Source organism: Lactuca sativa, chromosome 5 (genome assembly GCF_002870075.4).
Source record: "Lactuca sativa cultivar Salinas chromosome 5, Lsat_Salinas_v11, whole genome shotgun sequence".
NCBI classification, from domain to species: domain Eukaryota; kingdom Viridiplantae; phylum Streptophyta; class Magnoliopsida; order Asterales; family Asteraceae; genus Lactuca; species Lactuca sativa.
Window position 1 is genome coordinate 364911898 of NC_056627.2, and position 23303 is coordinate 364935200.

A 23303-nucleotide genomic window follows, 5' to 3' on the forward strand; every position below is an offset into this window, starting at 1 on the left:
CCAGGGGAACTCCCTGCGTTTGGGCTCCACCTCCAAAATCCAAAGTTTGTAGAAATGGTCTGTTAGATGTCATTTTTTGCACCTTATAGGGTAGTTTTATTATCATTTTAGAATCATATTTTGTACATTTTCATTTCATTTATTTAATTAATGTTCAGCTCATGTATTTTGTTAGAATTCCCGTACTGCTCATGTTTTTATGTCAACTCCAGATAGTTCGAGTGGAGCAGTGCTTTGGGAGCAGTTGGATGTGCGTTTGGAGCTTAAAATGGAGCTTGGGACTTATGAAGGAATATGAGGAATGTTTGGAAGATGCTTTGGTCAAGAAACATTCGATTGAATTGATCACACGAAGATAGAATATACAATCGAAAGTTAAAGGATGTTGCTGGCAGCTTTGACCCACTGTCAATATTTTAACCATATTTTGAGAACCGTAACTTCGATTGATGCGATTCAAAATGATCCGGAAAGTAGAGGAAATTTCGGACGTCATAGACACAACCTGCGATCGCAGGTTGTCTCCTTGCGATCGCAGGTGACCCTTTTTGCGATCACAGGTTGCCTTCGAGGTTCTTTTGTGCCCAAAATTCATCCAAGAGTGAAAACTCAATACCTGCGATCGCAGGTTGTGTACATGCGATCGCAGGTTGGTTAAAAAGTGTCAAAATAGCATCCTACTTCATTAAAAAGGCACCAGACGCGTTTATTTCAAAACCTACAATCGCAGGTTGTGTACATACGATCGCAGGTGCGCCGTTTTTGCTGCTGGACGTATAAATAGACCCTGATAGCATTCCTGTAACCTAAGTTGGCGATTCCAGAGGTTCCAGACGACGAAAATACGATTTTGGAGGCGTTTCTTCTCCGATTTCAACGGTTTCTGAAGATCTGAAGACTGTGGATCATCTCTTACGTTTAGTTTAGTAAGATTTAGTAGTTTAATGTTTCTTTTTATTGTTTTTCATTAGATTTTGGCCATGTCTGGCTAAACCCTAGTTTTCAATTCTACATAAGACAAGTACTTTTCATGTAATTGATCATTAGATCTGGTTTTTGATTTGTGTTTCTATCTAGATTCTTCAGTTTTGAGCTTAATGAATGTTTGATTTGAATTCTTGTTAGTCTAATCACCTAGCTAGGGTTTTATCATTCCAGTTAATCAATTAATAGAATTCGTAATTGTTCTATTAAATTGGTAAAAGTAACAAGTATCAGATTGGTTCCGTTTTTGGATTTAACTCTGGTATAAACTGTAAAAATCATATCTTTACGCTTCCGAGCTTGTGAGAAGTATTGGATATTGCTGGGAATTTTACATAGATTATAATGCAACTTTTTCTGATCTTAATTAAGAGCTTGTTTGATTAGACAGTAAAAAGTTATGGTTAATTGAAGAGCTTGTTTTGGTTAACTAAATAAGGTAAAAGAGAAATTACTAGAGCTTGTTAGTTTTTCTTAGTACCAGCTTAGATAGAACACACCTCAAATAACCAGATCTGGGTTACTTACATGATTAGGAAAGTCGCAACAGAACTAAAACCGTTTTTTGTATTGATTTTCGTTTAGTTTAATATCACTGCAATTTTAGTTTTTATTTAAAATCCCCCTTTTTATTTTCTGTTTCTTAACTAGATTGTGCCTGATGCAAAAAGGCATTGACCATTAGGCTTTGTCCCCGAGGATTCGACCCTGCTTCCTTGTGCTATATTTTTAGTGCAACCAGCAGTAATAATTTTATTTGTTTAATACGTGCGCGACAGTGTGTTAACAAATTGGCGCCGTTGTCGGGGACACGGTACTGCTAATTGTTTTGTGCCAAAATCTTTACGTACATGTAATCTAGTCTTCAGGTATGGTCGAGCCAACGATCTTAAAAAAGGGCGGCTTTCCGGGAGGCAACCCGATGAGTAGTTTTTAGTTTTATGCTTTCAATAAAGAGATGGTCGCAATTCCAAGCAAGCTTGGAGAAATTAGAGGATCTTCAGAGTTGTTGAAATCCATATTTTTCGTCAACATTCAACGTCAAAATCAGATTTCTGCAAACTTATCAGGTACATTCTTTCTTGGCTGCATATTTTTGCTTTTATATTCCTTATTGAGCTGTTCATTCATCTCTGAGCATTGAGGACAATGCATCATTTTAGGCTTGGGGAGGGGGTTCGTGTAAAATTTTGAATTTTTCGTTAAGATTTTTTTTTTTTTTTTTAGTTTTTCGTTTTAGTTTTTCAATTTGATTTTTATTTTTGCATCTTTTTTTTTTGCATTGCATTTGCATATAAAAATTTTAAAAATCCAAAAAAATTTATTTTTTGTTTTTATTTTTTCTGCATTCATAACAAAGAAAAACCCAAAAAGATTTTATTTCTAGTTATTTTTATTTTCATTTTCTGCATTCCAAAACAAAATAGACAAAAATTAAAAAATTACATGTAACAACGTAAATTTTCAAAACAATTTTTCATTTTTCAAACAACATAAACCATCATTTAATATTCTGAAATCACATGTGTAACCAATATCATTGTAACAAAGTACATCCCATGATCATAAAACAGTTCCTTCGTCAGTGTGTACAAATCACGCCGGCACCTTGCCACGGTCCTCGCTAGTACCTGAAACACATAGCCAACAACTGTAAGCATAAATGCTTAGTGAGTTCCCCAAAATACTTCTTACGCACATACGCCTTTCCAGGCCCTGACCTTCCGGTCCATGTATCTCAGGGGACTTCCGTCCCGACTCGGTAAACCTTCCGGTCCTACCTAACGGTCCTCATCACGATGCCTTCCGGCCCGTAACATATATGCCTTCCGACCCGTAACATAATGCCTTCCGACCCGTAACATAATGCCTTCCGGCCCATATCAAGCATAGCATACATAGCACATATAAACGATTAACTTATCATATACGATGCATACAACTCATAACATATCCGACCTTCCGGTCACACAATAAAACCCTTCTGGGTACAGTATAGTGAGAAAACTCACCTCGTGGAAAGTCTAGAATCTCACGTGCTCGCTATCTCCGAATCCCAAATGAAGACTCAACCTCGCCTAATCATAACGAATATCATTTTAATTAATATAGACTTCCACCACTAGGCTTTACCCCTTATTAACATTCCTCAGAGGGGTAAAAGACCATTTTACCCTCCCTTGACTCAAAGTCCACATGTTGACCAAAACCCTAAAAGTCAGCAAAAGTCAGCATCTTCAGTACGCGGGGCGTACAGACTGATGTACGCGGGGCGTACATCGCCAACTCAATAGTCAGGGTCTCCACCCAGTACACTATGCGTACTGGGAGTTACGCCTAGCGTAATAGTCAAATCTATACACACTTCAGTTCTGGTCTTAATCGGTTAAGCCACTACTTCAACTTCTAGATCCGGCCTTATTTAAGCATCCTTACTCATAAAGTCGGAACCTTTAAGTCTTGGCATGGTTGTAAAGGCTCTTACACTCCTTAACACCTTTCCATTTCAACTCAAGGATCTAGATCTCATGCATGGCTAATCATTCACGTCCAAGATTACATTTTTATGGATCTACAACTCAAATGGACCAGAAATATGATGGATCTAAGCTAATGGAGACCACTTGCTCATAAAGTCTCCACCTTTGGGACCAAAACCCTAGAAAATGGTCCATAAAGCATACCACAAGATCTACAAGTCAAGATCCAAACTTTTTACCTTAGAAAGAAGCTCCAACCTTTGCTAAGCCCGGATCTACACTTGAACACCAACTTCTAGCCTTCACAATGGACTCTTCTTCTCCTTTGCTACCTTGAAATGACACCACCAAGATTAGAACACTCACAAAAGGGCTAGGAACGAAGGAAGACTCTCTTAGGGTTTCTTTCTGAGGGATGGTGGCTCAGGAGTCAAGCCATCTCATTCCTTTTATAGCCAACCACCAAAAATTAGGGTTTTTGGGTCTGGACCAGTTACGCCCAGCGTACCCGGGTGACAACGCGTTCAATTTAAGCGCGCGAGTATGCACAACGTACTCTTTGAACGCCCAGCGTACTCGCCCCAACACAAAAGGGCCAACTTGACATATATGAAAAGATGAAGGGCTAAAAGGTTACACCTGAATTCCGGGCTGTTACAATTCTCCCCCACTAGAACCAGACTTCGTCCCCGAAGTCTTATACCGAAAACAATCTCGGATACTGCTCCCGCATCTATGACTCGGGCTCCCATGTCAGCTCGGACCCCTTCCGATGTTGCCACTGCACTTGCACCAAGGGCACTTCCTTGTTCCTTAGAACCTTTCGATCCCTAATTGCCACCGGTCTCTCAATATAGTTCAGGCCCGCATCCACCTGGATATCCTCTAAAGGTACCACTGCCGACTCTTCGGCAATACACTTCCTCAACTGCGACACATGGAAGGTGTCGTGAATCTGTCCCAGCTCCGCAGGTAGATCTAAACGGTAGGCTACCCTGCCTATCCTCGCGATTACCCTGAAAGGTCCAATATATTGAGGTCCCAATTTGCCCCTCTTCCTGAATCGAATCACTCCTTTCCAAGGAGAGACCTTTAAGAGTACAAGGTCACTAACCTGAAACTCGAGCTCGGACCGACGCCTGTCCGCATAACTCTTCTGGCAACTCTGAGTGGTCAACAAAATTTGCCTGACTTGCTGTATCTGCTCTGTCATCTGAAGCACAATCTCCATACTACCCATTACCCGATCCCCCACCTCTCCCCAGCAGATGGGGGTCCGACACCTCCTCCCATATAACAGCTTAAAAGGTGGCATACCAATGCTCGATTGATGACTGTTGTTGTACGAAAACTCTGCCAAGGGTAAATAGGTGTCCCAACTCCCTCCAAAATCCAAAACACACGCTCAGAGCATATCCTCGAGCGTCTGAATCGTCCGCTCGCTCTGTCCATCCGTCTGCAGGTGGTATGCAGTACTGAAATGCAGCCTAGTACCCAACTCCTCGTGAAACTTCTTCCAAAACCTGGAAGTAAATCGTATGTCTCGATCTGAAATGATCGACATAGGAACCCCGTGCCGCGATACCACCTCCCTCACATATAACTCTGCCAACTTCTCTGCAGAAGAGCTCTCACTGATAGCTAGAAAATGAGCGCTCTTCGTCAATCTATCCACGATCACCCAAATTGCATCGACCCCTCTTGCAGTCCTTGGTAATTTGGTGATAAAATCCATGGTAATCTGTTCCCACTTCCATTCGAGGAGATAACTATCATAATTTTAGAATTCGGGGGGTTAAAAGTGTAAGTTTCAGATTGGTTTTGTAAATATCTATGAAGGCAGGGACTACTTAGTAAATTATTGGGACTTAATTTGAAGAGATTTTGGAGGCTAAGGGACTGAATGGTAACATATGGACTTCATTTGAAAATAATTTGTAGAGGAGGGGCTGTTTGAGAACTGTTGGACTTAAAATGACAGGAATTACAGGAGCAAGGGTATAAATGGTAGATTATAGACTTGGGTTGAAAAGATGTTTATGGGGAGGGACTATTTCTACCATTATGGCAATAAGTTTCAAGGTGTCGGGTATATATATACCCTACGTAACCCTAACACTAATTGGAATGCATCAGCCGCCACCCTTCCGGCGCCGCACCACCCTTATACCCCCTTCGTCTCCGGCGTCGTTGCCATCTGACCCCAACTCGTTTCCGATCAGTGAATGGCCTCAAGCGACCATTGGACGGCCGCCATTCTACTCATTCTCTTTCTCCAGCCGTCATCATAGCGCCTCAGCTGCCGCTGCCGTTCATGACTCTCCAGCCGCCACCATCAGCTCTGACCACTGTAGCCATCACCGCGATGTTGTTCCACTTCTTTCCGACGTCGCGATGTTGCTCGTTTCCATTCAGGTTGTTGCTAGCGGTCGCTACCGCCACCAAGCAACCTTTACGTTGCTACGGTCGTCACCCATCTCCGCCTGCCGCTGCAAGGAAGTTATGTACATGTTATGGTGTTTACGTGTGTGTGTTGACGTGTTGCTGGACAGAGGATCAAGAGAAATCACCACCACCACCGTGAGGTGGTGGCTATCATCGCAAATCGCTGATGCTACCGCCTTCTCGTGGAGCTGCCGTCGCCATACGCCACCAGCTGGGTGGCTGGGTCCATTCGCAAGCAACAAAACATGTGTGTGGGTGTATTTCGGCTATGAGGACGTGTGTGTGTTTGGTTTGGCCGGAAAACCAAGAAAGCCACCACCACCATCGTGAGGTGGTGGCTACCACCATGTACCACCGTCGACCACCATAAGGGTGGCTGTGCGTGTGTGTGTTTATTTGGGATTTTGTTTTGTATGTTTGTAATCGGTGACAGAATAATCAAAGAAAATCCATAACCACCACCGTGAGGTGGTGGCTGCCGCCACCAGCCGCCGTGTTGGGTGGCGGTGTGCTTTTGCTTGTGTTAGACTGCTTTTGGGATGTTCGGACATAATTGGACTAGAACCATAACCACCACCGTGAGCCGCCGTTGACCACCACTACCCGAGGTGGTAGTGGGTGGTGTCCGACTTGTTTAACCCTAGTTGATCTAATGAAACCCTAATTGATCTAAATACTTAGCTTTTGGGCCTAATTGGGTTGTGATTGGGTTGGAAACCCTAATTAGGGTTTAGAAAACCCTAATTTTGGATATATGGGTTTTGGAGTGTCGGGACCCGCATTTGGATGACCGGATTGGGATTATGTATTAAGCCCGACCACACTGCATGATTGACCTAGTAGATTGTCGGACTTAATGGATTAAGTCCTTAATGGGTTAAGTAAGAAACACTTAACCCTAATCGTCATTTTATGTGAAAACCCTAATTTCACTTGGGCTTTGAGTTATGCCTTTCTATTGGGATTTGGTGATCAGTATGGGCCATTCAAGAACAATCATATGGACTTAGAATATATGTATGGGCTTTAGAGTTGGGAACTCAGTTGCATTTTAGCACTGCTTATCACCCCTAGAAAGATGGCCAGAGTGAGCGAAATATTCAGATGCTCGAGGATATGCTTCGGGCATGTGTATTGGATTCGGGAAGGAGTTGAGATACTTACCTTCCGCTAGTAGAGTTCTCATACAACAATAGTTATCATGCTAGTATTGACCGACCCTCGTTTGAGGTGCTTTATGGTCGAAGATATAGGACTCCAGTTTTTTGGGGGCAGATCAGACATAGAATTATGGGGAGTACTCAAGTGGTACTCAAGACGACATAGTTGATTCGGTAGGTTCGCGACCGACTTTAGACAACGCAGAGCAGGTAGAAGAACTATGCGGATAGGCGCAGATCGGACCTAGAATTTCAGGTCGGGGATATGGTACTCCTAAAAGTGTCACCCTGTGTTAGGTGCTATTTGTGCACCTTTTTGCACACCTTTTAGTCCCATTTCATGCATCTATTTAGCACAATTGTTCTTCATTTGTCTTGCATTTCATCATATTCATGTTAGTCTCTAGAACAACCTTATTTGCACACTTTTATGTCTTTTTCAAGTAAACCGGAGGTTGGAACGCGCTTTGGGAAGTGTTGGGAAGCATTGGTGAAGATTTCGGGATGATCGGGCGAAGAACGAAAAAGTTGGAAAAATCAAGTTTGGATTCGGAGTCAGAGGGGTACACGGGCAGTGTTGGATTTACACTGCGAAATCAACATGGGCCGTGTTGACCAAAAAGAGGAGCTGTTGACCCTTCTGAACACGGGCCGTGTCAAATTTAGTCTATGTCCATCATGGGCCGTGCTCGACCCAGAAACCAACTTTTGGCAGTTTTTCCTATCTTTCATATTACGGGTTAAGAGCCATTTTTACACACACACAACATATCAGAGAACATTTTGAGAGGGGATTTTGAAGGTTTTTGCAAGGATTTGATCATTTATCATTTGGAAACATTATTTCTCTTATTTGTAAGTTATAATTGCACATTATTTCCATCTTTTATTCTTGTGATCTTGTTCTAGCCATGTGTGGCTAGAACCCTAGTTTCTCCAATTTCATGTTTTGACTTCTTGGTAGTGACTTCAATCATATGACATGATGTTTGTTCTTAATTTCTATCTAATGAATTTGATTTTGCTTCAATCGAATGTTTGATTCTAATTGTGATTCTTATTGGCCGTTTGAATTAGGGTTAGGTCATTCAAGTTATCTCTTTTACAAAATCCGTAATTGTTTTGTGAAATTGAACAAGTAACAAGCATTAAATTGATCTCTACTGAATGAATTTAGTGTAAATCTTATTCATACACTTTTACACTCCCGAGCTTATGAGGAGTATTGGGTGTTATTGGGAACATTCACATAAAGCTTCATGCAATCTTATAATCTAATTCTAAGAGCTTGTTTAGATTAGGTTAATAAGGTTAGGGTTAATCAAAGAGCTTGTTTTGGTTAATTAATGTGGTGAATGGGAAGTGTTAGTGCTTATTAGCACTTTCAAGTACCAACTTAGATAGAATTGAACGAATATTGTGTCATCTTTGAGTCACATTGCTAGGTTGTCATACATGAAGTTGGAGTCCTTACAAAATCTGAATCTAATTCACTCATTTAGCTGATTGTGTGTGTTTTTAATTTGTTTGTTTAGTCATTGCACTCTAAAACCCCCCTTTTTAATGTTGGTGACCATAGTACCTTGTGTAAAGAGGTATAGACTAATTATCCCGTGTCTCTGTGGATCGACCCTGCTTGCCTTGTACTACCTTTTAGTGCAATATAGTGGGATTCTTTTGGAGTATATCGTAGCCCTTTATTTGTTGGGTTTGACACGCCTATCACCCTGGAAGGGTGTTATTGGGTTCAGGAGGCGGGGCATGTTAGGCCCCAGGTTTATTGGCCGGTTTCGGATTATCTCCAGGTAGGCATGGTTGTGTATCATTTGGACTTGCCTGAGGAGCGTGGGCAAATCCACAGTACATTGCACGTTTCATAGTTGCAGAAGTGTGTGGCTGATGAGTCGATGGTTGTATCGCTTGATGATATTCAGATTGATGAGAGATTGAATTATGTGGAAAATCCCATTACGATTCTGGACAGAGAAACGAAAACCCTCTGGAACAAGGAAGTGAAGTTAGTAAAGGTGTAATGGCAGCACCGAAGAGGCTCCGAATGGACCTGGGAGCCGAAGGACGAGATGAGGAAGCATTATTCGGACCTTTTTGCATTAGCAGACTTCGAGGACGAAGTATAGTTCAAGTGGGGGAGATTTGTAATGCTTGGTCCAGGTATTATTCATTTCTCAACGTGTTTTAAGGATTTGGGCTGGAACTTGACGAGTTGGGGAGCTCCAACTCTTCGTGTAGGAATCTATTTGGCTGCGGAGTTTAAGGGTCCAACTCGACGAGTTGGGGATCCCCAAATCGATGAGTTGACGACCAAAGATGAAAACCTAATTTTAAGGTGTTTTACCATATATAAAGGACTTAAACCCTCTTGCCTAGCCTCCCTACCATCCTCCCTGTACAGAGAAACCCTAGACTCGTTTCCATCTTGCATCTTGAGTGTGGTGAGCTTAAAAGAGTGGTTTTTGGTGATTCTTGAAAGGAGCTTGAAGGTGGGAAGCATCTAGCTTGAATGAGGGGCTTTAGATCCAGTAAATCTTCTTCAAAGGCAACATTTTTGAGGTATAAAGTTGTCAGATTGTCATGTATTCATATAGATCTCCTTATTTGAAGTATAAGCATGATTTTGGGGGTTTTGGTTGAGTTGTCCAAAAGATGTGGGTTCCAGGGGTTGTCAAGCTAGATCTAACCCCTTCATGACCCCTTAAAGCTTAAAGTTGCAAACTTTGTTGGTCCCTATGTCCCATTCATGCAATATGTCCATTATGAAGTCATAAATGAGCCTTAGAAGGTATTTCTAGCATGCATGGACGTAAAGTTGGTAACTTTACGTGTTTTGCCTACCTTGGGACATCAAATATGTGTTTTGGAACGTTGGAGTGAGAGTTTAAGGGCTTAATGGGTCAAGACCCTCTTAAAAGGACCTAGGGTCAAGAACCTTTTAAAAGAACCAAGAATTATGACACCAAATGGAAGACAATTAATCTACAATTCCAACCAATTCTTACCCACCAATAACAACATATAAGGGAGTGTTGTTTGAAGAATTTTGACAAAAAGAACAAGACAATAACACACCTAATGTGGATGAAAATTGATCACACAACATCACAAGAACTGAGAGTAGAAAGAAACATGATCAACGATGTCCATTAAAAAGCAATTTACTCAAGATTTCAACCAATTCATCAAGTAATTGAAACAAGAACACAAGAGGAAGAAAGAATCAAGACATACCAATACTTATGAGATCGATTTTAAAACTTCAAACATACCATAATTCTTGTTAATCACTTTCCTTCTCGCCTTGCGTCCCCAATTCACGTACACCTCCTCTCTCTCTCTCTCTCTCTCCTTCGTTGTCATTTCTTTTTTCCTTCTACTACCGATCGACGAGAAACAATCAAGAGGTCAAGGTTTATTTGGGTTGACTGCATGATGACACTCAATATGTCGTATACACAAAAAAAACTAGCTAAGGAATTAAAAAAACGAACAAACCCCTTTATTCCCTTAAACACGTCGATTGGAACACAAGGTTTCAATTTGATTTACAATTAGGTCCCTCCCTTATTTTTCATTGCACATAATATACCCTAACCCTAGATAAAACAACATTAGGTTTCTTTTTAATAACTTTTCAGTCCGTCAATTCTATTAATGTCTTTTTACGACTTGTAATTCAACCTAAAATCCACAAACCATATTAATTAAATTATACACCATCTTAATTATTAATTAATTCTTTTGACATTATTAGACATCGTTTTTATTCAATTTATTTCATTTTAGCATCACACAAAGGAACAAATCGAGTAACGGAAACTAGCGTTGTTGATGGAGGGAAATTCAGGTCATTATAATTTATATGTGTGGACATTCACATCCATGTCGGTCTTCTTCTTGAAGATCTAATTGCACCCAACGGATTTAATGTCGGGCATAGGATCAACCAAATTCTGAATGTGGTTATCATACATAGATTGAATTTCACTTTCCATACTCTCCTTCTATTTAGAAACTTCAGATCCTGCCATTGCTTCCCGATAACTGGATGGTTCATCCATACCCACCAGTGTACGATCACTGATGAACATTTCTCCTTCAGTTTCTATTTGGAAACCGTAAAACTCATGAGGGAGACGAACTCTATTTGTTTTGCAAAAGGGAGTAGTTTGAATTATGTTGATTTTCTCAACACTTGATCAACCTCAGGTTGAGTGCTAGTTTCAACTACAGGTCATTCTTCGTATGTCTATTGAATTTCTTTAAAGATCAATTTGGCTCCTACTAGCTTCTATGGACATGAGCTCCCTCTCGAGGAAGAAGCCTCTTCGAGAAACAACACTTTTTTCTCAGAAGCATGTATAAAAGATATCCAAAAGATTTTTGAGGATAGCCCATAAAGTAACACTTTTCCGATCTGGGTTCTAGTTTATCGCTTGCCTCGCAACGCATAAAATCTTCGCAACCCTAGATTTTCAAATGTGATTGGGAGGTTTCCTATTCCACATTCCGGATGGTTCCTTTTAAATATTTTAATACTCTTTGAATTGTTTAACAATGTTGAGTACATTGATTACTCGTATACCTGTTTAACTTTCCCACATCATAAGCAATACCGGCTCGGGTGCTTGTCATGACATACATCAAGAAACTGATAGTCGGAGGGTATGTTAATTCTAATTCAACCTTACCCATACTAGGCATTGACAAAAGTTTTACGAGGAGTCCATGGGGGGTACTAACATGTGAACATTCTCCATAATTGAATTAACCAAGAGGTTTTTTCAATATAATGTGGTTGGGTTATCTCAATACCCTTGTTTACTCGTTTAGCTCCTTCCCCGTATATTTCATATAGAGTTTTCTCAGTATAATATGATTGGGTTACCAAAGGAGAGCTGCCTTTTGACCTTGCAAGTGGGTGCAACCCCTTGATCACCACTATTTGTTGAGTTCATGATCAAACCTGTCTTATAGAAATGTTTAATTTGCATTACCAAACTTGAATCAAATTAATCACGATCGGAACCCTAGTTAAAGTTGTATGAATTTCAAATACTCCAAAATAGATGATATTAAAATCACGTAACATGTATTATCTTCGATCTCCTTATAAGGTAAACAAAACTCAAAAATATACATTTAGTTTTTTTGCATCATAAAATGCATAATAAAAATTAGAATAACAAATTAAAATTACTCGATGAAAGGCATCCGCTTGGTCCAAGAATTTTCTCATGGTATATCGGAATAAATATATTACACTTTAAATCATATTATCATATATGTTTTCAAATTAAAATTACTAGATGATATTAAAATCACGTAACGTGTGTTTGGACCTATGTTTTCAAAATAAATATATTACACTTTAAATCATATATCATTTTTCTTGCGATAACTTTCTATGTTTTTCAAAATTAATTTAGTACTGAAAACAGAAAAATCAAATCAAATTCACAAAACAAATAACATTAGAAAACTGTTTATATAATTACATCTCAACCACAACTAAATATTCTTTTGAGATTGAACAATATATCTTATAAAAGAAAGAATATTTTAATATGTAACATTGCAACTTTTGTTTATTGGGACATGTCTTAGACAACGTAAGTAGAGACCAACTGGTTTGTTATGCTGGACGAAGGTTCAATAGGGGGAGGGGGTAGGGTGGTAGTGGGCTACATAGAGGTGTGTTTGTTCCAATCTACTTGCAAAAGTTTTGGAGGGCTATTTGTGTTAATTTAATATAGTTCAGCCCCTTGTATTTAATTATTATTTAAGACACTAGCCTTGGGTTCAAATCTAATATTTTTTTTTCATCCTAGTCCCTTGGTTTAAGGACCAAACACAGTCTCCCACATGGACCATGTGATTTTAGAATATTAGAATTTCCCCAAAACCATGTGTTAGAACTTAGATTAGTCCAAGATTTCACTTTGTTCTCACCTAAGCTAAGGTAGAATAACGATATTAAAACTAGTTTTATAGACCATGGCTTGAAAGTCGAAACCCTATAAGACTACATGCTCATTGGTCGATCCGATTTAATGGTAGAAAGGTTGAATGTTGTAACTTGGTATCTAGTTATGCAAACCATGGTTCTAAGTTCTAACTATTAAAAGGTTGCATAAATGCATGGATCATGTGTTCATTTGATTTAGAGATATGAAAGTTGAATGTCATAATCAATCATACAGAGTTACGGACTAGAGCGTTAAACCAATGAGAATCACATATTTAATGCCTCAAAGGTTGAATGTTGTTTATGGATACATATACTAACACCCAAGACCCAAAGAGATCAAATGGTTCATGGGTCATAGGTCAGATTTGTTTAAAGCTAAGAACGTAAAGTGTGATAACAAATTATTTTTTAGCATTGTAGACATATTTACTACTTTATTGGTTAGTTAATGGAGTTATTATGACTCTTATAGAAGATTGTATTATTTCAATAATTAAAATGAAGTGATAGTGAAGTGGGGTTGGGACCATATGCTAGTTTTACTTCTCTTAAAACAAATTTCTTGGCCTAGAAATTGGTAAAAGAACATATTGTTGGATTGTTTGCATACAAAAGGGAGGCTTTACGGATATTGTAAACTATTATTCTTCTCACCTACAAAGCTAAAAACCCTACAAAATCTTCCAAACCCCAAAATAAAACTATATTATTTTTCATGCTAATTGAATCTAAAAAGGCATGTAATGCTCGATCCCCAATGAAATCTACATGAACAATCTTTTGTTATGCACAAATATTCCCCATAAACACATTCGAAGCAAGATCCAAACACACCAAACAAGAAAAACTAATCTTGAAGCAAAATGTAAAACCCAAGATTCAGTTCACTAAGGGGTTTGACCAAAAATGGTCAAAAGTTCAAAGAATGACATATTCAAGATTTAGTGTTTAGATATCTATTCGACAAAATCTGCCTACCGTTATAACTTTTGTCAAATAATTTTAGAGAAAAACATATAATTGTTAACAAAATAATTATTAACAGTTAGTTATATCGATGCTAGTTTTACTCAATTACTCAATTAAATGATGAGATCTCCATAATCTCCTTCTCATTAATAGTCTTCTTTCTCAATTCTCACGAAACAATGTCGTCCTATGATTTGGGGTAAAGGGCCTCGATTGTTGAGGAATTAGGAGAGAGAGTGGGGAACCACCTCCCCTGTTCTTTATTCTCTTTAATTTCGATACTTTGATGTACCCAGAACCAGGTTTTTATCAGAGAAGACCCCCCCCCCCCCCCCCCCCCCCCCCCCTCTGTCTTCCTCTCTCTCTCTCTTCAAATTCCACATTTTCCTGAATTTTCCCATTTGTTTTCTTTATTACTTCTCTCTGTTTCTTGCGTACACAACAAATAGGTGTAAGTGAGAGAAAACATAGAGTCCTACAGAAAACAAACTCAACAGGGGTTTCTCTTTGATTTGACTCTTTGTTTGCAAATATTGAAACCAAAATGCCAAGAAACTGCCACTTTCTTCTCCTCTTTATATCTTGAGATTCAACCCTTCTCTCTACTTTCTTTTTTCTCTTGTGGGTTTTCATAAAAACACAATCTTTCATCCCCTCTTGTTTTGTTTCATTTGTAATACATTAAACCCCCAATTTGTTTCTAGTAAACAGATTCAATTTTTGCACTCCATTGCTCTGAATCTAAAGTGATTTTTCTGTAAATAGTTTGTTGGGTATCTATATATGTATGAAGTTTTGGAACAATGGTAGATGAAAACTGCAAGAAGACTAAGGTTTGATTCTTTTGACAATGATTGGTATTTTATTTTTTTGTCTGTATGTATGTATTGAGACGTTGACGTTAATGGCGATGAATTGAAGGTTTCTTGGCCAAAAACACTCAAGAGATGGTTCAGTGTTAAGAGCAAAGCAGAAGATTTCCATGCCGATGATTTTATTTCTGGAGGTGATTTTGTGATTTTATTCATGATTATATATTATTTTTATTTGATTTTTTTTATATATATTTATATTGGGGAACACTAATTGACTTGCTGTTTTTTGCTTTATTTCTGTATCAATGACTGTATGTTTCTGTACATAATTCATTTGGAATCTCAATCTCTTTTATCTACTTTTTCTCATTACAGTTCAAGATCGGTTCTTTGTTTTCTTCTTCCTTTTATGGTCTTCAAATAGTTCTCATCTGACTCGACATTTACAAATTTTGATTATTAGTTTTTATTTATGATTTTATAGGTAATAAATCTTGTTGAGGGTGAATAATATTTATTTATGAACTTAGTACAATGATAAGCAAGTTAAAAAAAATCAATTAATGATTTTATATAGTAATGTTTTTAAACACTTATTTGAAGTGGCAAAAAAATACTTCAATAATTTATGATTTTATAGTCATTAAAATACTAGGAGCCACCATAGCTGCTATAGGTCTCCTTTTTGTTGTATTGTGATTAATATATGTTGAATTTGATGCAATTTACAGTTACAGTAGCAATTACTACATCTTAAAACAACTTTCTTGATGGGGTAAATTTGCAGGTGGAGATGAAGAATGGAGGAACAATTTCAACGAAAGAGAAGCATGTACGATCAAGAAAAACAAAAGAACAGGTGCAATTTATGAATATTTTATAAACCCATTTAATTTAACATGATTATTACACAAATTAGAATGAAAAATTTGCTAAAGGTCCCAATTATTTCTTGATTCGACAGAGAAATCAAGTAAAAAGAACACCAATCGTCGTAGTCGAAGCAAGATCGAACTTGATGCTACTCTAGTGAGAGACGTCGATAATTATAGGTTTGTTCTCGTGGATTGTCATCTTCGATCTTAGTTTCATGTTTATATGTTCTTATTTCTTTTGAAAATTGTTAATAGGATCTTTGTAGCAACATGGAACGTCGCTGGAAAATCACCACCGAGTGGTTTAAATCTTGAAGATTGGTTACACACATCACCTCCTGCTGACATTTATGTTCTTGGGTGAGTGTTATTTCGACACAATCAAACTTTTCTTTCCGCTAATCATGTTTACCATAATGCCTAATTCCATTCCGATCTTGTTCGGGAATCAGGTTTCAAGAAGTCGTTCCTCTAAACGCCGGAAACGTATTAGGCACAGAAGACAACGGTCCAGCTAAAAAATGGCTAGCACTGATTCGAAAAACACTCAACAGTCTTCCAGGAACAAGCGGTGGATTCCATACCCCGTCTCCGATTCCGGACCCGGTGGTGGAATTGGATTCCGATTTTGAAGGATCAAGGCAAAAAGCCTCGTCTTTCTTCCAACGCCGTTCTTTCCAATCATTAAGCCGTAGCATGAGGATGACCGAGAGTGAAATGTCGATTCCGCCCCCGCAGTTCGAGCGGAGATATAGTGTTTGTGATCGGGCCATGTTTGGGAACCGACCTGGTGATTATGAACCGTATTTCAGATGGGGTGGTGGATCTTCTGATGAAGATAATGGGCCGGATGATTCGCCTAATGACACACATTACTCACAAATTCCATATAGTGGATCTTTCTCAATGGAAGAGAAAGATAAATTGATAGGAAACTCGAGGTATTGTTTGGTTGCAAGTAAGCAAATGGTCGGGATTTATCTTACTGTATGGGTAAAAAGTGATCTTAGGGATGATGTTCGTAACATGAAAGTATCGTGTGTTGGTAGAGGATTAATGGGGTACCTAGGAAACAAGGTACAAGCTTTCTCTTTCCTTCAAATTTGTGTTCTGTTTATGGAAATATTGATTTATTGTTATATAAAATTGATTTCAGGGTTCGATTTCCATTAGCATGTCATTGCACGAAACAAGTTTTTGCTTCATATGTACTCACTTAACCTCCGGACAAAAAGAAGGCGATGAGCTTAGAAGAAACTCAGATGTTATTGAAATTCTCAAGAAAACTCGGTTTCCAAGAGTTCAACGAAAGGGAGATGAGAATTCTCCACAAACAATCCTTGATCATGAGTAAGCCAAAGTTATTTCCATTAAATTTAGTTTTCATATGCTTAACTATATGCTAAAAGATTGAATTTGTATGAACGCTGATGCCGCAGTCGAATTATATGGCTTGGCGACTTAAATTACCGGATTGCCCTTTCTTACCGAGCTGCAAAGGCGCTGGTTGAGATGCGGAACTGGAGGGCTTTGTTGGAAAATGACCAGGCAAGTCTCGAAACTTAGTCATATTCAAAATTCAAAATTCAAAATTATGCCCAAAAGACTGAAAAATGATCGATTTTCTTTGTATGATTATATATAGCTTCGGATAGAACAAAGAAGGGGACGTGCGTTTCAGGGATGGAATGAAGGGAAAATATATTTCCCTCCAACTTATAAATATTCAAATAATTCAGATCGATATGCGGGGGATGATATGCACCCTAAAGAAAAACGAAGAACTCCCGCATGGTAAATCCTACCCAAAACTTGAATTGACCAGAATCCCATTTGGGATCTTTACTAAAAACTAAATTGGATTGAATTTTTTTTCTTGTGAAGGTGTGATAGAATTTTATGGTATGGAAGAGGACTCCATCAAATGTCGTATGTTAGAGGGGAATCAAGATTTTCAGATCATAGACCTGTTTATAGCATTTTTTTAGCAGAAGTTGAATCTATAAACCGTAGCCGAATCAAGAAAACCACAAATGGTTCTTCACGGATTGAGGTTGAAGAACTTTTACCTTATTCCCGTAGATACGGTGATCTTAACTTTTACTAAATGTAAGATCTCCTCTGTTTTTTTCCTAGAAGTATCATAACTTAAATTGGATTGGTATCTAAGATTCTTCATTTTCTCTTCAGGAAATCACACATTTTGCATTCCTTTAACAAATCGAAGAACACAAGTTCTGATTTTGGGATTCGAGCCGGAATTTTCAGGTTTGCCATTGCAGAAAGATTAATGCTCTGTTTTTTTTTTCCAATAATTATTGTAAAGGTGTCTTATTCTCATTTCGTGCATTTGCTTCAGGTTTGAAGATTCTCAATGAAGAAGAATATGGGAATTTGATGAAGCCTCCATGTTCTTTTATGCTTCAGAAAAGGTCGCTCCTTCAATTTGTGTAAAAATTCTAAATAAATAAAACTTAATTTCGTGATCTGATACTTTTTTTGTTTCTTGATTGAACAGAGTTCGTGTACGAATGGATGAAAATCCAGAAGGTTCTTTTAGCTGTTTACTGATCAGGTACTCATTGCTAATGATCTAACGCTTGTTCGACATGTTTAATGATTTACATTTGTTAAACATGTTTCATGATGATTGTGATTTGTGGGACTCACCTTTATTATGAAAATTCCTCATTGCTACTGCAGAATGGGATCAAGGCACCAAAAGTAGCCGGACATGAGTGTTCATTCTTTCGAGACACCCAAATCCAGAGCCGTGCATTGAAGACTTGTACATTGTGCATTAGAAGTTGTACATTGCTCTTAATTTGAAGGGCAGAAATGGGATTTGAAGCTTTTGTTGCTTGCTTTGAGGGGTTAATGGTTTTATACTGCAAAGGTGGAATTTTTACTGAAAAAGAAAAAGTTAAAGACTATTGATTGTCACTGATACTTCATTTTCCTTTGATTTGTAAATTCTGTTAAAAAAAGTAAAATTCATTCCACCACCTTCCACTTTGCATTTGCTATGTCAGTGTTGGGTCTGTGAGTGTACATATTTTATCTTTTCAGATGTTTGGGATTTTCTTTTTTGCTTTCAAAATCTTGAACAGTAGGAAACATTCAAAGGTTTATGTAATGTACAAGTGATCTTGCATAATGTACAAACGATTAAATAATTTTATTATAGATTTTGGAATTTCTTTTTGGCTTGTCAAACTCTTGAAAAGGCAGGTCAAATGGGTAGGAAACACTCAAGGTTTATTTAATGCTCAGTTATTAACTTGTTATTGAAAAATGTACAAGCTATTGTTGTTCTGGTATTGTTATTATAATACTACTAATAATAATACGAAGAATAATACAAATAATAATACTTAACTAGTAAGCCAAGTGGAATTTCTTGTTTCTTTTTAGAAGTATAAACATACAAACTGAAGTTTGCTTATTACATAAAAGTTAATTGTGATGATGTTTTTCAAGAAATCCCCAATACCCATCATTTTTTTTAATTAACTGATATCATTGATTTTAATTTACTTTTACATGCCCAATTTTTTTTTATACAAACGATTATATAATTTATAGTAAAATAATAATAATAATAATAATAATAATAATAATAATAATAATAATAATAAACTATATGCTCATTAATATTGTACCTGGCATATCATTTAATGAAGTTAATAATGCCTTAGCTAAATAAACAGATATATTTACAGTTTTAAATTATATTAAAAACATTAATTGTATATTTATCCCGTTATGCTAACAAGTAACAATCAAGAAGTTAGAAGTTGAAAATTTGAATTATACTGTATAGGATTCTTTTACTGTATATTTGGTTCAATTTTTTTTTTTATTTACAATTTAATATATTGGTTATTAATCAAATCTTAATGAATTAGACGAAAGATCATGTGGGACTCTTTTTTTGGTAAGCATTCGTGAGAACATCTTTTATATATATATATATATATATATATATATATATATATATATATATATATATATATATATATATATATATATATCTCATAAAATCGAGTATAGTATAATATTAGAGAGTAAAAAAAGTGGAAAAAAATTTTGGATCATTAAAACTGAAGCATGGATTACTTTTTTTCAATTTTTTTCTCCAATATAGCACTATCTTCGATTTTACTATTTTAATTTTTTTAAATTTATTTAAGGTGTTTTTACCGAAAAAAAGTAATCACCGGAACCGGATAAATTATATATATATATATATATGTAACAGCCCAAAATCTCAAGTATTGCTAAATTGCATTTTAGGGTGTTTTAAAGGAGGGACTCGGCGAGTTGGAGCCAGACTCGCCGAGTAGGGTCGCAGAGTTGGTCGCGGGTTCGCGACTGGACTCGACGAGTCCAGGTATGGACTCGGCGAGTCGACGCTGTTCAGCAGAAACCCTAGCCGTTTCGTATTGGGTCGTATTTAAGGGTTGTTATGTCGTCATTTCACGTCTTTTGGCCGATTGTGGAGATCCCTAGACGTCTGTGGCATCTAGAACAAGCTTGAAGACCATTATTGACCTTGAAGAAGTTGTTAGGCAAGAAGAAGAAGAGTTTTGGCCAAAGGAATATCAAGAGGATCGAGTTCTGAGGTTTGGAGACACAGAGAGGGTGTTATTCAGGTAATATTTCGAATTATCCTCTGCTATGTTGATGTGTTATGGAATTAGGGTTTATGAAACCCATTTGGTGATTTGATGGATTAGTATGTTGTTATACAAGAGTTTATACCCTAGTAATAGGATGATTAGAGGTCCAGAAGTCCCATTGGTGTGTTTTTCGGGAATAAACGTATCTCAGGAAGCAGTTGGATCGACTGCATGGCGTGGACTCGCCGAGTCGGATGATCAGACTCGGCGAGTAGCTTGAAGATTCATTGAAACTCGCCGAGTTGTTCTTCAGACTCGGCGAGTAGCTTGAAGATCTACTGGGGCTCGTCGAGTCATTCTTCAGACTCGGCGAGTGGTGTCAGGATGCTTATACTCGTCGAGTTACCCTTTGCACTCGACGAGTCCAGTCAAGATTGACCGTTGACCTGTATATCTCAGAGGGGGGTCAGTTGCCTTGTTTGATAAGATCATTAACTAAGGCTGTGGTATTATAGGGAACCTGCGGACTAGCGGATTGTGTGCGAGTAGCTCGAAGAGGTTATAGCCTGCGTACTACGAGGTGAGTCTCCTCACTATACCTCACCCGGAAGGGTTTGATTGTGTGACCGGAAGGTCAAGTATGTTGTGTGTTATGTTTATATGCTATGAATGGAAAGTTAGTTGCTACGCGTGATATACATGCTTATATATGGGCCGGAAGGCAAGGTATTATGTGACAGAAAGGTCAGGTATGATATATGATATATATGTGCTTTATGTGTTAGAGTATTTGTATTATGTGTTATATATGTTATGGGCCGGAAGGCGATATGATGTGTGATGGACCGGAAGGTCGGCGTGGGTAAGGCCGGAAGGTTTACCCAGCAGGGACGGAAGTCCCCTGAGACACATGGACCGGAAGGTCGGGCCGGAAGGCGATGTTATGTGGATCGAAAGATCCGGGCCGGAAGGCGATATTATGTGGATCGAACGATCCGGGCCGGAAGGCGTATGTGCGTAAGGTATATTGGGGAACTCACTAAGCTTCGTGCTTACGTTGTTTATGTTATGTTGTTTCAGGTTCTTACAGTAACGCGGGATGGCAACGGTTCGATTGTACACACCGAAGGAAGAGTTATGTTCTGGAGGATCCTGGTCTTCTATTATAATGAAAAAGAAACTATATTTTGGAAAGTCGAATGTAAATAAGATTTTAAACAAGATTTATTTTATATTAAATTGATTAATTAAATGAAAATTTTATTTTTGGAAACTTGGGTGTTACAAATTGGTATCAGAGCCTTGGTTTGAGGGATTCGGACGCGCCTACGGGTAAATCTGGACTCAAACTGAGGGAGTAAGAAAAAGTTTTCCAAATAAATGGTTTTCTAAAAGTGAATAAGAGTTCAAAGAGAAAGCAAGAAAGAGCAGTGTGTACAATCAGCCAGAGCCAAACGGTGATTTCCCAAAATACTCTTACTTTTGTATTATGAAATATCTATTATGCACTTCATGAGATATTATTGCATGCTAGAGACAGGCTAGGTATTTCACATCTTAGGACTAGAGTGGCCTGATTTGTGATGCCTTAGTCTAGGGTTTGCTGTTATATGTGCGTTATACTTTTATGTGTATGTGATGAGTGAGAGTATCTAGTTAGAACGCACAAGGGGTAAGGCTACGGAGTACAGAGGTACTTCCGAGGAGGAATCGAGAAGGTGGAGCTACCACAGAAGGGGAGTCCTATGTATGCTTCAATGCTCGAATGCTGCTTGCTTTGTGCTTTGTGGAGTTATCGATGATGGGAGTCAGCTACCAAGTGAGTATGACGATACTCAGGAGGTAGAGGGCTGGCATCAGTGGGAACTCTTCAGCAGCTGATAGCAAGGAAGTGGGAGGACAGCGGAAGGGATTAGGGAGTAAACCTAGCCAGATGAGTGCGCTGGTAGAGTAGAGGATTTCGCTGGAAAGCGAGCACGCGCGATGCGATTGGTGAAAGAGCAGGTTTATCAGCTACTTAGGAACTCTGGAATGGTCCGTGTGGAAAGTATGGGTAGATGTGGCAGGTAGTATGGGCCCGTACTACTGAAAGCAGAGGACCCATACTTGATACAGGGGGCATTCTGAAGGTCCTAAGGAACAGATTGAGGGGTGATGTTATGGTTCGGATACCATACATCGGAGCGGATACAGAGTGATGTTATGGTCAGGGCACCATACATCGGAACAGATTGAGATAGAGGTTGTGGTTCGAGTGCTATACATTGGAGCAGGTTGAGGAATGGTGCTATGGTTCAGGTACCATACACCGAAGCATGTTGAGGAAGGATGTCATGGGATGAGTACCATGGTTCATAGTGGATGATGCTTGTGGCTATCTTGTTATCCGGTTATCGATCGGACGAGCACGAGCGAGCGGGATGCGAGGATTCGCGAGATCCGGCGTGATGAAGTTGCTGCATTGTTGCGGGTTGAGTCGCCAGAATTGTTTGGGTCGATCAGGACCACTATGATTGAAGTAGTTTAATGAGCGATATGCGGCTTTCGCAGAGACGGCTGCCGCGGCGGTTACAGCGGCTGTAGCAACGGCAAAGAAAGGGACTAGTCGGGGTTTTCGGTATCGGGACTTCTATTATGCGAAGCCTCCCGCATTCGATGGAGTTCAGAACTCGATTGTTGTTATGAGATGGTTATCAGACATGGAGGGGTGTTTCTCCACGAGTTTATGCCCTACTGATCAGAGGGTGGGGTGTGCTCTGAACCTGTTGAGGCTCGGGGCGAAGGATTGGTGGAGATTGACCACGAGGTCATTCTCCGATGCGCAGAGGGCTGCGGTTTCATGGGATCAATTCAGAGGGATGTTCAGTACTCGCTATGTTCCGCGGGATGAACAGGAGAAATTGGCTCGGAAGTTCGTTAAGCTGAGGCAGGATTTTGAGTCGGTGACTGAGAGCACCGGGATGTTTG

The 23303-nt window shown here is 38.7% G+C and overlaps 1 protein-coding gene across 1 annotated transcript; it reads left to right on the forward strand.

Moving 5' to 3' along the window:
• The first annotated feature begins 14426 nt into the window (after positions 1 to 14426).
• On the forward strand, positions 14427 to 18913 carry LOC111899205 (type I inositol polyphosphate 5-phosphatase 4). The gene is made up of 14 exons (XM_023895077.3): positions 14427 to 14857; positions 14946 to 15030; positions 15627 to 15698; positions 15804 to 15891; positions 15970 to 16074; positions 16167 to 16791; positions 16871 to 17064; positions 17154 to 17262; positions 17360 to 17508; positions 17599 to 17823; positions 17905 to 17982; positions 18074 to 18146; positions 18233 to 18289; positions 18418 to 18913. Exons 1-10 carry the CDS (start codon positions 14828 to 14830, stop codon positions 17819 to 17821), a joined length of 1680 nt encoding a protein of 559 aa, XP_023750845.1. The 5' UTR covers positions 14427 to 14827; the 3' UTR covers positions 17822 to 17823; positions 17905 to 17982; positions 18074 to 18146; positions 18233 to 18289; positions 18418 to 18913.
• Positions 18914 to 23303: the final 4390 nt, after the last annotated feature.